The sequence below is a fragment of the Bos javanicus genome, chromosome 4 (assembly GCF_032452875.1).
Source record: "Bos javanicus breed banteng chromosome 4, ARS-OSU_banteng_1.0, whole genome shotgun sequence".
NCBI classification, from domain to species: Eukaryota; Metazoa; Chordata; class Mammalia; order Artiodactyla; family Bovidae; genus Bos; species Bos javanicus.
This window is the reverse complement of record NC_083871.1, coordinates 33,460,516-33,476,828: the sequence shown is the minus strand read 5'-3', so window position 1 is coordinate 33,476,828 and position 16,313 is coordinate 33,460,516. Positions and strand designations below refer to the sequence as shown.

The 16,313-nt window shown below is 41.3% G+C and overlaps 1 protein-coding gene across 2 annotated transcripts in view; it reads right to left on the bottom strand.

Moving 5' to 3' along the window:
• The window catches only part of ABCB1 (ATP binding cassette subfamily B member 1), a 101,693-nt gene extending 85,612 nt beyond the window's left edge, over window positions 1-16,081 (bottom strand). Inside the window, exons 1-3 of one of the 2 annotated variants that reach the window (XM_061413731.1) lie at window positions 15,831-16,081; window positions 15,182-15,255; window positions 9,799-9,859 (exon numbers count right to left, since the gene is read on the bottom strand). In XM_061413731.1, coding sequence (XP_061269715.1) covers window positions 9,799-9,859; window positions 15,182-15,249 — 129 coding nt within the window. In that variant the 5' untranslated portion in view covers window positions 15,250-15,255; window positions 15,831-16,081. The remainder of the gene's footprint in view (window positions 1-9,798; window positions 9,860-15,181; window positions 15,256-15,830) is intronic. The other variant, XM_061413734.1, reaches the window with a different exon arrangement.
• Between the last annotated feature and the right edge of the window lie 232 nt (window positions 16,082-16,313).

Below are 16,313 nucleotides of genomic sequence, written 5' to 3'. Positions count from 1 at the left end.
ACCTGGAGTGAGGGATCATCAGCAGGCAAGACACAATAATTATTAGGAGACACAAGATATTCCCTGATGCCCCAAGACCCCTCATATCTGCAAGAGGATAGAGCTCCTTCCACAATGGAGGAATCCAATCTGCCATCACTTTTATCAAGCGATCAAACTCGGTACCACAGAAAAGTAAAATACACTGACATGTGATGTTTCCAGGTGTGATGACACATGACACAGCATTCCCTATGCAATTTTCTTACCAAAAATATTTAGCAGGAATGTATTAAAATCTTTAGACTTAACTCTCAGTATATAGGGCTTCTCTGGTGGCTCAGATGGTAAAGAATCTGGCTACGCTTCAGGAGACTTGGGTTCGATCCCTGAGTCGGGAAGATCCTTTGGGGAAGGAAATGGCAACCCACTCCAGTATTCTTGCCTGCGAAATCCCATGGATAGAAGAGCCTGGTGGGCTACAGTCTATCAGTTACAACAGAGTTGGAGATAACTGAAAGACTTTTACTTTTTTTAGCATATAAGAAACGCAAGATGTGGAATAATAAGTTAAATGATACCAGAACAAAGTAATAGAAATTGTCCAGAGGGTGAAGCATTCTATAGGAAAATTGGTACCATATTTTCAACAGGTCAATGTTATTTAGAAAGAGAAGAAAACAGAACAAATCAACTGTTAGACACACTTAGGGGAGCTAATTGTGAAAGTTCAAATACAAACTACTAGATAATACTGAGGAATTAACATTCACTTTGTTAAATATAATCACTGTATTATGTTTTAGAGGAAAATGTTTGGTAGGAAAATTAAGAGACAGAAACGGAAGTACTTAGAAAATATCATGAAATCTATAATTCCAGGTGAAATGTATGTAAAAAAATGTTAAAAACTACTAATTATAGACAATGGTTATATGAGTATATAGGTTATATTTTTTATTCCACCCTTCTATGTGGTTGAAAAATCAAAATAAAACTTTTTAAAAGGAGAAAAGGTTCTCCAATAGGGAAAGGTATGTCTCTCTATCTCAGGCTAGAAGGAATGAGCTAAAAGTGAGCACAGATACAAACAAGTGTCTGAGAATGAGGACAAATTTGAAAAAGTACAAAACCTCATAGTTATTTGTGACGTGAGGCAAGACTGATTTCTGGAGGGATGTGGTAAGAAGATTTTGAGAGGGTAACAGGCAGGAAGGCCAGGGGTCTCCAAATGGAAGAATCAGGCTGCAAGTGTCGGACATTTTTTCTCTCTCTCTCAAGCAGCAGGAGGAAACAAACAAGTGTTAGATTTTTCCCCTTTCTCTATACAAATTTAAAAAGAGGTTTCTCTTAAAATTTGGTGTTGCCCTGATGACACCTGGTTCCACCTAAGCTTAACTTTTCTCAAACCTTGAGCTAACCAATGCGGTTTTTCTTAAGGAACTGTTTGTCTTAAGCTATGTTAATGGCCTGTGCATTTCCCCTAGACTCCATCTTCCAGTCTGTTCTGCCTAAGCCTCAGAAGGACTTGACAGACTCATGCAAATGTTCTCTTAAGCTGTGTTAATGAGACTGTATTTGCTTGGAAACCTGTCTTTCTTCAAGATTCATGTCAATCTTTTTATGGCCCTGGACAACTCACCTTGTGCCAGTGTTATCTCAAAATGCACATTGTAGGTGAGGGGCCTGGTGCCAGTCTCTGAGTTTTGAGACATTTCCTTTTTCTAATTAGCAGACTGCTAGTAGCAATATAACATCTGGCTAAAGACTAGCAGGGGGGCACTCTTTCTGCCCCCTTCTGATGCCTATGTCAGAAGCTTTCTATCTCATTTATTCCTTAATAAAACTTTATTACACAAAAGCTCTGAGTGATTAAGCCTCGTCATTGGCCCAGGATTGAATTCCGGCATCTTTCACGGCTCAGCAACAACCTTTCAATTTGAGGGCAGTAGTAACACCGCTGAATAGGACAAAAGCCTCAGGGCAACATCCCACCTCTGTCATCTACTCAAAAGGAGACTTTGGAGGGAAAAAAATCTCTTAATAACCTTCACCTTCAGTTTCTACACTTAAAAATGAGGAAAATATTCATATACAGAAAGTTTCACAAAGCTGTTATGAGGCTAAAAACGGTACTTCATAATAGAAACCTTTATTAGCCATATGATATAATACTAATATGCAATATAAGCAGGTACTGTCATCAGTTTTAGAAACATAAAATAAGATTCTTCAGGAGCTTACGGTAAGGGATCAAGTAGACAAAAAACATGTAATACATAGGGTGAAATGTAAGAAAGTGAAAGTGAAGCTCAGTCGTGTCCGACTCTTAGCAACCCTGTGGACTATAGCCTACCAGGCTCCTCCGTCCATGGGATTCTCCAGGCAAGAATACTAGAGTGGGTTGCCATTTCCTTCTCCAGGGAAATGTAATACAGAAGTTTATTTACAATTACAGCCCTTTAAATACAAGGAAATGAAAACTGTTTGGTCAGATACTTACAGGGAAGAGAGAGGGGATGAACCAGAACCATACAGGAGACAGGGTGATCAGGACTGAAAGTCAAGGGGTAGACTTCCCAGGGCAAAGCAGAAGGTGCTGGCAGGGGAGAGGCTTAGGTAATATCCAGCAGGCAAGATGGCGCACATGATCTTACCATGGTACCTGGCTGGAGGCCAAAGTCAATGATTTCATTCATTTATGCATGCATTCATTCAACATTTGAAACATATTTATTAAGCACCTAGTAAGGAGTACGTCAAGACTGTATATTGTCACCCTGCTTATTTAACTTATATGCAGAGTACATCATGAGAAACACTGGGCTGGAAGAAGCACAAGCTGGAATCAAGACTGCTGGGAGAAATATCAATAACCTCAGATATGCAGATGACACCACCCTTATGGCAGAAAGTAATGAGGAACTCAAAAGCCTCTTGATGAAAGTGAAAGAGGAGAGTTCCAAAAGGTTGGCTTAAAGTTCAACATTCAGAAAACGAAGATCATGGCATCTGATCCCATCACTTCATGGCAAATAGATGAGGAAACAATGGAAACAGTGGCTGACTATTTTTGGGGGCTCCAAAATCACTGCAGATGGTGATTGCAGCCATGAAATTAAAAGACGCTTACTCCTTGGAAGGAAAGTTATGACCAACCTAGATAGCATATTCAAAAGCAGAGACATTACTTTGCCAACAAAGGTCCATCTAGTCAAGGCTATGGTTTTTCCAGTGGTCACGTATGGATGTAAGAATTGGACTGTGAAGAAAGCTGAGTGCCGAAGAATTGATGCTTTTGAACTGTGGTGTTGGAGAAGACTCTTGAGAGTCCCTTGGACTGCAAGGAGAACCAACAAGTCCATTCTGAAGGAGATCAGTCCTGGGTGTTCTTTGGAAGGACTGATGCTAAAGCTGAAACTCCAATATTTTGGCCACCTCATATGAAGAGCTGACTCACTGGAAAAGACTCTGATGCTGGGAGGGATTGGGGGCAGGAGGAGAAGGGGACGACAGAGGATGAGATGGCTGGATGGCATCACCGACTTGATGGACATCAGTTTGAGTGAACTCTGGGAGTTGGTGATGGACAGGGAGGCCTGGCGTGCTATGTGATTCATGGGGTCGCAAAGAGTCAGACACGACTGAGCGACTGAACTGAACTGAAGGATCAAGCATGGTTCTAGTTAGTAGCTACAATGACTAAGAAAGGCTATCACTCCTCATAAAGCTTATATTTTACTAATATGCAAATAAAGAGAAAATAGACATTTAACAATCATTCACAATATTCAACATTCATTCAGTATGCAAGTCCCTATTAAAGTTCCAGGCACTGTTCTAGGATCCTGGAGCACAGCAATGAAGAAAACACACCAAACCCCTCTGCCCTAAGGCAGAATCCCAGGCAGAAAGAACAAACGCAAAGATCCTGGGGTGAATACAAGCCCTGTGTGTTTCACGGACCAGACATGACGACCACTGTGGCCAGAAGAAGGTGAAGGAGACCTGTCTGAAATGAAATTAGAGATGAGACAGAGGTCAGGCTATAGATGGCCTTTGATGGCCAGAGGAGGGAGTTTGTTGTTATGCTAAACCTCCCATCTGAGTGTAAAAGAAAGGCCTTCCTTAGAGGGTTTTCAGGCAGGAACTGAGGTGACTTGATGTGACTACTATAGGTAAGATAATTTGTAGAGGAGCTAACGTGGAGGAGGGGGACGAGGAGGTAGAGAGTGGTTGACAGAACCAAGTCCAGAGCAGGAGTGGGAGGCAGAACAATGCCCCACCTCCCAGGCTTGACCACATCCTAATCGCAGGAACCTGAGAATATGCTTCCTTATGTGATAAAAAGGACTTTGCAGACATTAAGGATATTGAGATGGGGAAATTATCCTGGATTATCCCAGTGGGCTCAATGTCATCATAAGGAGCCTTATAAGAGGGAGCCACGGGGATCAGAGTCAGTAGTTGGAGAAATGATGAGGGAAGTAAGGAAGGGGCCAGGAGTCCAAGAAGGCAGGAAGCCTGAAGAAGCTGAAAAAGGAGGGAAACATTCCCTCTTGGAGCCACGAGGAGAATCCAGCCCTGATGGCACCTTGACTTTAGCCCAGTGAGACTTGGGGCCACAGAACTATACGATAATACATTTGTGTTGTTTTAAGCCACTATTGCTAGCAGCAATAGAAAATAAATACTCAAAAAAAAAAAAAAAAAAAAGGATACTAAGGAAGAATGGCCAAGCAAGAAGGATCAGAAGTAGTTGGGGAAGCAGAGGGAAGAGGTTCATCTGAGTTTACAGCAGCGGAGATGGGAGTCCACCCAGATGATAAACCAAAGGTCTTTGTTCATAGTGCAATTTACTAAAGGAAGGTAGGGATGAAGGCTGTTGGAACTGAAGAGGTCAAAGAATGTGGCACCTAGTAGACTTTAATAAGGTGACAAAAATAAAAGAATGTGGAGCCCACAGATGAACAAAGGAGAAGCAATCAAATGCCAAGGTTCTCAATGGAGAAGCAGAAGTGACTAGAAATTAGAAGGTATATCGCTGCCAATGGATAGACGCTATTATAACTGTGCAGAATGAAACAAATACGAAAGGAGTTCTGCATGAAAATGATTTAGAAATGGCCATGTGAAACTAGAGAAAGGCCAACAATACCACTGACTCCAAGGATTGGGGGTGGAGGAGCTCTAAGTTCACAGGCAAAGGTGACACAAGAAAAGAACCAAAGAACCGGGAGGAAAATGAGCAGACTCTGGCATTGCAGAAGCAAACAGGAGGAATGAATATGGCGAACAGCGTCAAGTGCCACTTAAAAGTCAGCAGAGACTGTCCACTGAATTCGGTGAGTGGTGGAGACAGAGCCAAATTAGAATGTAAGAAGTGATACAGACAGAAAGCAAAGTCACCTCCTATTTGTGAAGCAAGCTAGAGGAGGCTTAGTGAAATGAAGGAAGGCATTAGTCAATAAGATAGGTGACATGTAAATACCAATCAGAAAGACCCAGTTGAGAGGGAGAGATGGAGGATACAGAAGAGAAAGGATAATGATAATAATGTAAGGTCCTTGAGAAAGTAGAGGATACAGGAGCCAAAGCACAGTGTACAAGAGGGTGATTAAAGAACCAAATGCTTCCTCTGTTAAAACAGGAGGGAAGGAGGAAGCAATTGACCTGGGTACTGGTGTGTTTGTAGACTGAGAGAAGAGCTGAGGAACTTCTGTCATGGGACTTCCATTTGGTTTGTGAAATTAAAAAAAAAAGGGGGGGGTCATTCACGAAGAGCTGGGGCTTGTGGGGAGACATGGGAAATTTGTAAAGGGCTTAACATACTCAGCGAGAAGAGGAAGAGTAGCATTTCTGTGTGGGATACATGCTGCCATGAGGCTTTTCTCCAGCACCCATCAGATGCAGGGGTTCAGGCACCAAGAAAACAGATGGTCCATCTGACTGTCAAGCTGGGCTTGACAGGTGACAGGTGAAAGGAAGTCTGCAGCTTAGGCAGGAGCATAACAAAGTGATGATCGTTGCTCTAAGGTGATAAGAGAAGGGAAACAAGAAGGGGCTGATGGGAAATTGACAGGTCAGGGGACTCAGGATCCAAGGGAAACAGTGAGCAGATTGAAGACAGAGGAGATAGCTGGCTAGTTCTATCTAACTGCTTCCTAACAGCACTTTGGATGTAGAACAGTTTCAAATAACAAATCTAGGATCTAAGTGTGTGCATGGGTGGCTGGAATAAAGGGGAGGGAAAGAGTGGTTATCCTTATAACACCATAAAAGTCACCCAAGATAGTAGGAGCACCAGGGGCGGAGAGGGAGACACCGAGCCAGATGGTAAAGTCTCCAATGAGGAATGACCAGGTGGCCACAAGGTAACTGCATCAAAGAACCTTTCAATTCCAAGCAAATAAAAATTTAACCAATCACATACTATCATAAATGATTAAAGCTGTTAAAGGCTCTGGCTCTAATGTAAGCAAGGCAACCCACTCCAGTATTCTTGCCTGGAGAATCCCACGGACAGAGGAACCTGGCGGGCTATAGTCCATGGGGTTGCAAAAGAGTCGGGAGGGACTGAGTGACTAACCAACAACAAAATGTTGTAACAAAGCCTGATAGAAAATAGAGGCCAGTAGAAAAAATTTGAATCTATTTCTTACCTCTTTGTCATCATTTTCTCAAGACTGCTAGAAAGAAGTCTTCTACTAGAAAAAAGTTAACAGGGCTGGTGTACAGAAAACAGTTAACATTGCAAGCCTGAGCCTGCGTTCAAGGCTAGCCCTCGGCTGGCATCTAGAATTTGGCTTTTGGGAAGAGTAACCATCACCCTAACTGATAGAAGTGGCCGAACGATTTGTACAAACAACATGCTTTATGTGAGTGTCTGCCTTCCTTCTGTCAGTCTGGAATTTTGGTACATGCTGTGCCTACATCATCAGCTCCCAGTCAGAAACCCTGGGGCACTGAGTCCCTACTGAGCTTCCCCGACAGCATCTCACACAGTGAGTCGGCACAACTCACTGCTGGAGGAATCAAGTCGGCTCCACTAGACAGGACGCGTGGCGCTTCTCTTGGACCTTTCCCGCCTTCCTTTGCCCACTGCTGATTTTGCTTTCTGTCCTCCTTCTGTACTAAATCTTAGCCATGAGTATGGCAATACGCTGAGTCCTGTGAGTCCCCCAAGTGAATCATCGAACCTGGGGCTCTTGGAAACTCCCAACACACATGAGTTTTCATCTTAGCTGGAAATTTTTATTAATCAGCAATGCTAATGAAAGGTTGTTGCTGAACCACGAAAGACACCAGGATTCTCGGCCTCTAGGGGAGAAGAATTCAATTCGGGGCCAGAGACGAGGCTTGATTGCTCAGAGCTTTTGTATAATAGAGTTTTATTAAAGTATAAAAGGAACAGAGAAGCTTCTGACATCGACATCAGAAGGGGGATGGAGTGCCCCCTCACTAGTGTTAGCAATGGAGTTATATACCTTTTAATTAGTTATTACAATGGATCAAAAGAACGTCTGGAGGTTGTAAAGATCTTACTAGACCTACTCTCATAATTCACATTTTAAGATAACAGGATTAGCCAGAAGGTTTTCAGGAAGGAGAAACTGTCCTCAAGCAGGATACACTGTTGTTGTATAATCCCTAGTACAGAGTTTAAACTGAGTTGTGCAATTGACTAAGACTAAGAAATGTAGACAAAAAAAGTTTGTCCTCTCCTCCTCCTTGAGAATTCCAGACCCCTCTCTCCTTGGGGACCCCCGGATTTCTTATCAACCTGCCTAGGAATTGACTCTCTCACTAAGAGCATCAGCATTTTACTGTCAAACATTCTGAATATGTCCCTGTCTATATAGATTTTATACACAAGTTCAGTTTTCTGTGTCAACTCCTTTAAGAGAAAGGCATGAGGAAAAGCCACATAAACATTCAGTATAGCTTTCCATCAAAAAGCTAAGAATATATTCCTTCCTTCATATGCCAACCTGAGCACTATGATTTAGTGTGAATTTCTCAGGTCTGAACCTTGGCCCTGACGACTATTCCTGGGCAAGTTAGTAAGTCTCACCTCCCTTTCTTCATCTACAAAATTAAAACAATAACAGTATCTATCTCCAAGGAAGTTGTAAAGATTAATGCATTCACATAGAAAGTATTTATTGCAACACTTGGCATAAAAAGCTGTGTTTGTGTTTTAATTATCACCTGGACTTCAAACTCCAGATTTTTATTCTTTGGTGGCCTGAATTGGTTTAATAGTCTTACCTCTATATATTAGGTCTGATAAATTTTCTAAAAACATAAGACTAATTTTTAAAATTTAACTTACTTATAAAAACTGAAATTACAAAAGAGAAATATTCTAGTCTCAAAATGACAGAATTGGAAATTAAATCTTGGGAATAAACCCTATTTTAACACCAAAGGTTCTTTTAATATAAGAATATAAAATGAAATGTAAAACAAAAACTGTCACTTGGTTATTTCTGAGAATAACCCAAGTACACAGTCTCATTTCCCCAAAATTCCAAAGAGAGTAAAGACAGACTCAAAGGTGGAATTTTATCAAGAGCAACTGGAGTGCAAGAAGATGTGCATATAAGATCACTGGAGTGTAAAAGGCAGCTCTTTTTTATGCTTGTAACCATACTTAATATTCAATTTTACAAATATTCATTTTATAAGATAGCCTGCCCCACACACATACACAAATTTTACAAGTGTCTGGTGCGTTATGTCTGAATTACAAAGTGTGTACTGCTGCTGCCGCTAAGTCGCTTCAGTCGTGTCCGACTCTGTGTGACCCCATAGACGGCAGCCCACCAGGCTCCCTTGTCCCTGGGATTCTCCAGGCAAAAACACTGGAGTGGGTTGCCATTTCCTTCTCCAATGCATGAAAGTGAAAAGTGAAAGTGAAGTCACTCAGTCGTGTCAGACTCTTAGCGACCCCAGGGACTGCAGCCCACCAGGCTCCTCTGTCTATGGGGTTTTCCAGGCAAGAGTACTGGAGTGGGGTGTACTTTAAGACTTAATTGGTTCAGTAAGTCTTCCAGGTTCTAACTGCAAGTTCCCCTAAATCTGCATTCTCAGGGAAAAAAACAAAAACGGATACAGGTAAAGAGGGCTCATCAACCAGCCTGTCTTATTCCACATCTGATTAAAGAAAAGCTTCAAAGTGGCCACCATGAAACCAGAAAATAAGACAAAGAAGTATAATAAGGTTTTCAAATTCCAGATTTTCAGTTATTCAGCACAGAAGCACAGTGACAGGTACTAAGCCATAGTAATTAATAACCCATTGCTAACTTCTATTATGAGTGCCTGGGACTTTGACCTCAAACCTGCCAGGATTAGAGCCCTTGGCGACAGGGTACCCCAGGTTTTGTTTGAACCACACTCCGTGAGGCTGGTTTCCTCCGTCTAGGACTGAGACCAGCAATGGGAGAGTGCTTGTGTAGTTGACATATCACTGGTGACATAACTGGTTAGGAGAATACTGAAACCCAGGCCGGGACAGGGGAGTCTGGAGGCTCACTGCACACAGCAAGTGTGTGTCCAATGCTCATCATTCCCTGAAAACAAGCTAAATTAAATGAGTTCATTTTACCTCTTCACTAACATACTCCCCAAGAAAATATTATACCAGATCAAATACCTCTTTTTTAGATCAAGAGAAGCACAGCACTTCCTTTTGTTTCGCTTTGATTTCACCGGAGTGAGACTGGTTTACAACCTTGTGCTAGTATCTGCTGTGCAAAGTGAATCAGCTGTGTGTGTGTGTATAGATAGAATAGTGAACACATTCAAACTCACCATTGCAAAAGTACTGACGGTTGGTCTCTTTTCTTTCTTCTCATCTTTTTTACTGAAAAACCTAGCAACAGAATGACATAAAACTTTAAAAACTATGTAAATCTATATCCAATCAACGTAGAGCTTATATTGAGCAACAACCAGGACAAACAAACATGTCTACAGTGTCATTAAAAAAACAGTGTCATTATAAAAAACATTTATAATATGACCCCATTTATAAAGTTTGAGTATGTTTACATATACCTAGAAATCTATACAGGGGGTTATGACTGGGTGTTGAGACTTCTGTCGAGATTTCAATTATTTTCTTCCTTGTGCCTTTGGTATTTCCTAATTTTCTATGATGAATACACAGAGACACACAAATTTGGAATTACAAAACTAACACTAAAAAAAGAGAGCTTCCTGTCTTTCTTCTACTTAGAACTCACTCATGCTCCCCAGAATTAATCCCTTTAATTATCATCTCAGGGATTTTAGCAACAGATAGTCTATCCTTCTATCTACCTAGATATTATCCTTCATCTACCTAGATATTATTCCTTTACCTCAGGGAGAGTAGTGGCAAACATGCAGGGCATAAATTATCCTAAGAAAGAAACATAATTCAATCACTCTCCATGAGCAAATCTAATTCTGAAAAGATGTCTGGAGCCATTGTGGCAATACACAACCAAGAAAATGCACCATCAAAAAAGAGGGTTTGTAAACTGAAAAAAAAAAAAAAAAAAAAAAAGCTGTCCTCAGGCAGAGAAAGGTCAATTATTTCGAGCGCAGATTCAAAACTCTCTAACTGGTGTTCTACTCTAACTGCCATCCAGCTTTTGAAAGCAACCTCCGCATCTGTATTTTCCTATTTCTAAAAGAAAGACTATCTCAGGGAAGAAGTACATTCTTTTTACACAGCTTTTCAAGTTCAAAAAGTAAATTCATCTGTGTCTTTGTTCTTTATGCTAAGCAAGGTCAAAGAGTTGAAGAAACTTCTAAAGCAAAAAAACCCAGAGTCTACTCCATATTTGGCTCTGGAGCGACGTTCCACTACTGAGAAACACACAAAATACACAAACATAACTCTTCAGATTCGGTTCCACCCTATTCCCAGTAAAGGCACGGTTTCAGTACCCCTGGAATCAGGATGAGAGGAGAAAACCAGCCATACAGAATTGAGTTTTAGCTCTAAGCTTTTTATTTATTTTTTCATTCTCCAAAACTGCAGCTACTCTGAAGAATTTATAATGTTCCACACACTGGCTAAGTAAACACTTTCCATACAAGACCTCATTTCATCTTAATCTCTAAGGCAGGCACATTTTTATCCTTCCTTTACAGACAAGAGAACTGCAGTGAGAAGAGTTAACTCACTTGTCCAATGTCACACATTTAGAACAAAGCCAAGCTTTCCACGGAGAAGTCTAACTCCCAGACACCAGGCTATCTGGTGCAGGGTCAGACTTCTGAGACGCTGCCCTGCCGGGAACACTCACTGTCACCCCTCTTAGAAGATTCATCTATCCCCATTTGCTCCAACACAGTGCTGACAAGTAGGAAGTTGCTTATCAAATTGCATTTTAATAAAGAATCTTTACAAACACAAATATGCCAAAGGGTACTATTACCCAAGCATTATACCTATTCACATTATCAGCAAGTCACATGCTTCTTTATGACTCTGAATTAGAATATACAGTTTAAAAAACAAACTCATAGAAAAAGAAAAAAGATTTGTGGTTTCTAGAGGGGGAAGACAGGATGAGAGAAAGCTGGTCCAAAGGTACAAACCTTCAGTTATAAGATAAGAGTGCTAGAGACGCAATGTGCCACAAGATGCCTACAGTTAACAGTGCTGTACGATATAGAAGAATCAGATGTTAAGAGGGTGGATCCTAAAATTTCTCATCACAATATTTGTAATTCAAACCATTATGCTATACAGTCTAAACTTGCAAGGTATTGTAGGTCAATTATAACTCAATAAAATTGGAAAAATACACAGCTTTATAAAACACAGATTCACATCAATAATGGTGCTGCTGCTGCTAAGTCACTTCAGTCGTGTCCGACTCTGTGCGACCCCACAGACGGCAGCCACCAGGCTCCCCCGACCCTGGGGTTCTCCAGGCAAGAACACTGGAGTGGGTTGCAATTTCCTTCTCCAAAGCATGAGAAAAGTGAAAGTGAAGTCGCTCAGTCATGTCCGACTCTTAGCAACCACATGGACTGCAGCCTACCAGGCTCCTCCATCCATGGGATTTTCGAGGCAAAGTACTGGAGTGGGGTGCCATTGCCTTCTCCATCAATAATGGTGAGCACAGTTTAATAAGAGTTACTTAACTAAAAAAAAAAAAAAAAATTCTAGTTTGAAAAAAAAGTTTGTAGACCATGACAGCAATCAACAATAAAATGACAGTATATGCAAGTTTAAAAGAAATAGTTTCCAAAATATGGGCTCTTACAGAAGAATAAATAAGTAAATGTCCCACAAATATTTATTGAACACCTTTTTCAAAAAGGTTCGAGAGGGAGGGGACACATGTATACCTATGGGTGATTCATGTTTATGTTTGGCAGAAACCAACACAATACTGTAAAGCAATTGTCCTTCAATTGAAAATAAATATTTAAAAACTGAGGTATAAGTGACATACACTGTATCAGTTTCAGGTGTACAAGAGAATGATTTGATATTTGTAAATACTGGGAAATCATCACGAGTCTAGTTAACATCTGTCGTCATACAAAAATCACAGAATTTTCTTCCTTGTGATGAGAACTTTCAAGATTTACTCTTAGCAACTTTCAAATATGCAATACATTGTTATTAGCTGGAGTCACACTGCTGTACATTACACCTCCATGACTTATTCTATAACCGGCACTTTGGACCTTTTGACCCCCTTCCCCCGTTTTGTCCCCCTTTCCTCCACCTCTGGAAACCACCAATCTGTCAAATACATTTCTTTCCTTCCACAGAGCCTTAATACTTATTTCAATGTCCCTACGTGTTTGCGTCAAAAAATACGTATTTGTTTAAGGTACCAAGTTTAAAAACTTAAAAACAAAAAGGGATGTATCTACCTTCCACTCGATATAATCTATTTTATGAAAATTTATCATGAAAACCTTCAAACAAAAAGAATATTAATAATGACTACCCATTAAAAATTCACCTAGATTCAACAACTGTGAACATTTTGACCATATTTTCTTTAATGCATAAGGAAGTTTATAACTGTTAATCGCCAAACTGTTTGAAAATAAGCTGCAAATATCTTGGCACTTCACATGTTTTCCTACCATTATCACATACAATAAAATTAACAGCAATTTTGATATCAATCCACATTCAAAATTTCCAAGAATGTTTTCTATAGGTTTTTCCTTTTTAGAACTCTGATGTAATTAAGGCTTATGTATTATACGTGGTGGTTTTGTTTCTTTGTTGTTGTTTAGTCACTAAGTCGTGTCTGACTCTTTTGCCACCCCATGGAGTGTAGCCCTCCAGGCTCCTCTGTCCATGGGATTGCCTAGGCAAAAATACTGGAGTGGGCAGGCTGCCATTTCCTTCTCTATTTGTCTCTTTAGTCTCTTTTAAATCTAGAAATTCTTCTCCCTACCTACCTCCCATCAAATATTGACTTTTTACAGAAACAAAAACAGGTGTCTTATAGGATGTCCCACATCTTAGATATGTCTGTTTCAATCTTTGTCCAAATTGTGCAGTAAGTATGAAATACAGATTTGAGGATGCATTGTAAAAGAGAATGCAAACTATCTCATTAATAATCCTCATTACATGTAGAAATGATAATAGGTTGAATATACTTGGATCCTTAAAATGTATTTCCAACATTAATTTCACCTGTTTCTTTTTACTTTTTAGAAGTTGGTATTAGGAAATTAATAATTACAAATGTGGTTTACATCGTATGTGGTTCACATTATATTTCTATTGGACAGCATTAGTCTGAAAGCTTGATAAGTTAGATTCACTAAATGAGATTTTGCAAACATACTTCCTAGGTGGTGCCATGTCACTAATGCAGTCTATTCCAAGAGCCAGGCCAGGTATGATCACTTGGTTACGGTGACTAACTGCACTATCTTTTCACTGTAAAAAAAAAAATCACATTTTCCTTTTTCCAATTAAGAATTGTGGCTAATTCGTAGATTCAACCTTTCTCTGAGTGGTTTAGGATCCATTAAAAATCCTTGCCTGAACCAATTATATCAATGCAGGTTTCAACATTTTTCTGTGAAGAAGGTTCTCCTTCCCTCTCTCTCCCTCCTTCTCTCTCCCTTAGTTTTCCTTCCCCTCTCAGAATTTTATTAAAAATTAATTTACTCAGTATTTCACAATCAAGTTCTTCACCTCACAATCAAGTACAGTCATTATTCTTGATGCTCAAACTGTCTCTGATGTGGGCCAGTGAAAGCCCCTTCAAGCCAGCTCCTGTGTCCTTTTTTCATAATCGCCCTCCGCCTCTTGTTTTCAGGTACTCCAAGATACTCCAAGCTCAGCCTCAACTGACATTAACCCTTTCTCTGTTGGGTGCAGATTTCCTTTTTGTAAGGAACCATACTGAGAAACCAAGATTGACATTGAGTGTGCTCTCAAAGGACAGAAACTGCCCTATTAAAAAAAAAATCATGAAATCATATTCAGATTCAACATTGTTTTTAAAAAGTCTACTTAATGTCCACACTTGTATTTCTTTTCTCTTACAATGAAAAGCTTGGTTTCTAATAATATTCATAATTTTACTAATTTAAGTTTACCATTTATTACTAACAGAGCTGAGTGAAATTAAAAATTTCCTGTACAGATACTGCACTGTGATCAAAATTTACTTAAGATAATTATTTTTCCTATGTGATTACAGAACCAATTCTATACACAGGATAATTTTACACCATTCTAATAATTCTTTGATAGTACACTCGTCTTACAATTACTTCTACCAGAGTCAGATACCCATTGCCTTAAAAAGAAAAAAAGAACATTTAAAAGTAGTCGTGGCCTTCTGTCCCATCTGCTGCGTGCCACAAACATGCAATGTTTAAGTGACTGTTTTTACCAGAAGGAACAGACTGGACCACAAAGCAGGCTCGCGGACGATCAACATCACACGTAAAGCAGAAGGTTATAAAACACAGGAAAGGAAATGAGCCTTGGCCTGTGTGGGACCAAAAAGCTGAGGAAGAAGCTCACCATGCAAAAGCTGGGCTCAACTCAAGCCAGCGAACCTCCACAACTGCCTGCATTTAAGATACAAAAACCCATCACCACCACCATCATCAGCTCATTTAATTCAGTTAGAGGCCGGAAACAAATCTCCCAAGTTTCTCAAGCCACGTAAAGTATGAAAGTGAAACAAACTACCTTTTTTTGTCCCTTTTCAAGAAATTCTTCCCCCCTGCTCTTCCATTGCGGCCGTCTTCAAGATCCATCGCGACCTGAGGAGAAACCACAGCCAATCAGTCAAACCTAAGATCCTCAGAAGGCTAAGATGAAACTGAACTTTACTACAGCGCGCCGGGCAGAAGGGCGGAGCGCTCGCCCTGATGCTCCAGCGGCTCGTGGCCGCGAGGGTCGCCGCAGGGACATTACTCAGCGCCAGGCATCCAGCCTCCGCACGCGAGCCGAGGGGCAGGGCGGCGGCCCGGCCCGGACTTTGCCCGCCTCCACCGCGGCTCTGCCTCCTGGTTCCCCACGCCATCCATCTGCCCGCGGGCTCAGAGCCGGCTGCCCGCACAGCGCTGGCTCTGCAGGCTCGGGGCAGCAGACTCCAGGACGGATAACTATCTCAAAAAAAAAAAAAACCAAAAAACCTAGAGACAGGTGCCTCAAGAGCTCCCCAACTGAGAATAAGTCTCACCCCTTTTAGTCCCCTTGGACTTGCCAATTGGCATCACCCCTTCCCTCTCCTCCGAAGCCCTCCGCCCCAGGAGACCCAACTCAGGAAATTAGAGAGCCCACCCATCCTCCCCCCGAACCTTCTCCGTCTAGTCCCCAGCTTCCCGCGCCCTACCTCGGGCTTTCCCTCGGAATGTACACTAAGGCGTGAATCTTTGAAGAAGAGAGTCAGACTCCAGCGGAAAGACGCGGCGGATGCGAACAGCGGTCTCGGCTCCACTGAGTCTTGAAGAGCCGCTGCTCGTACGCGCCCCCGCTTCCCGTGGCCCTGGGAGCAGGGAGCGGAGAACTTGCGCAAAGCCCACGCCCGGTGCTTTGCGCTCGGCCAATCACCCGCAGGCTCGGGACAGCTCCCGGCCGGTTCTATTGAATTCTGATTGCGCGAAATTACGAAACAGGTTGGAATTATATGGGAGGAATGTCCTCGCTTCTGTTGCCCCTCAGCAGAAGGGCGAGCAGGGAAACGCTTATCAGCTGAATCACCTAGGGCTTTTACGTTTAGAGAGCCCTTGTCTGTACAAGTCCACGAAATTATGAATATATAGATAGATATAAATGTCACTGTACAATTCGCTTCTTGTGACTCGATTAGATAAGG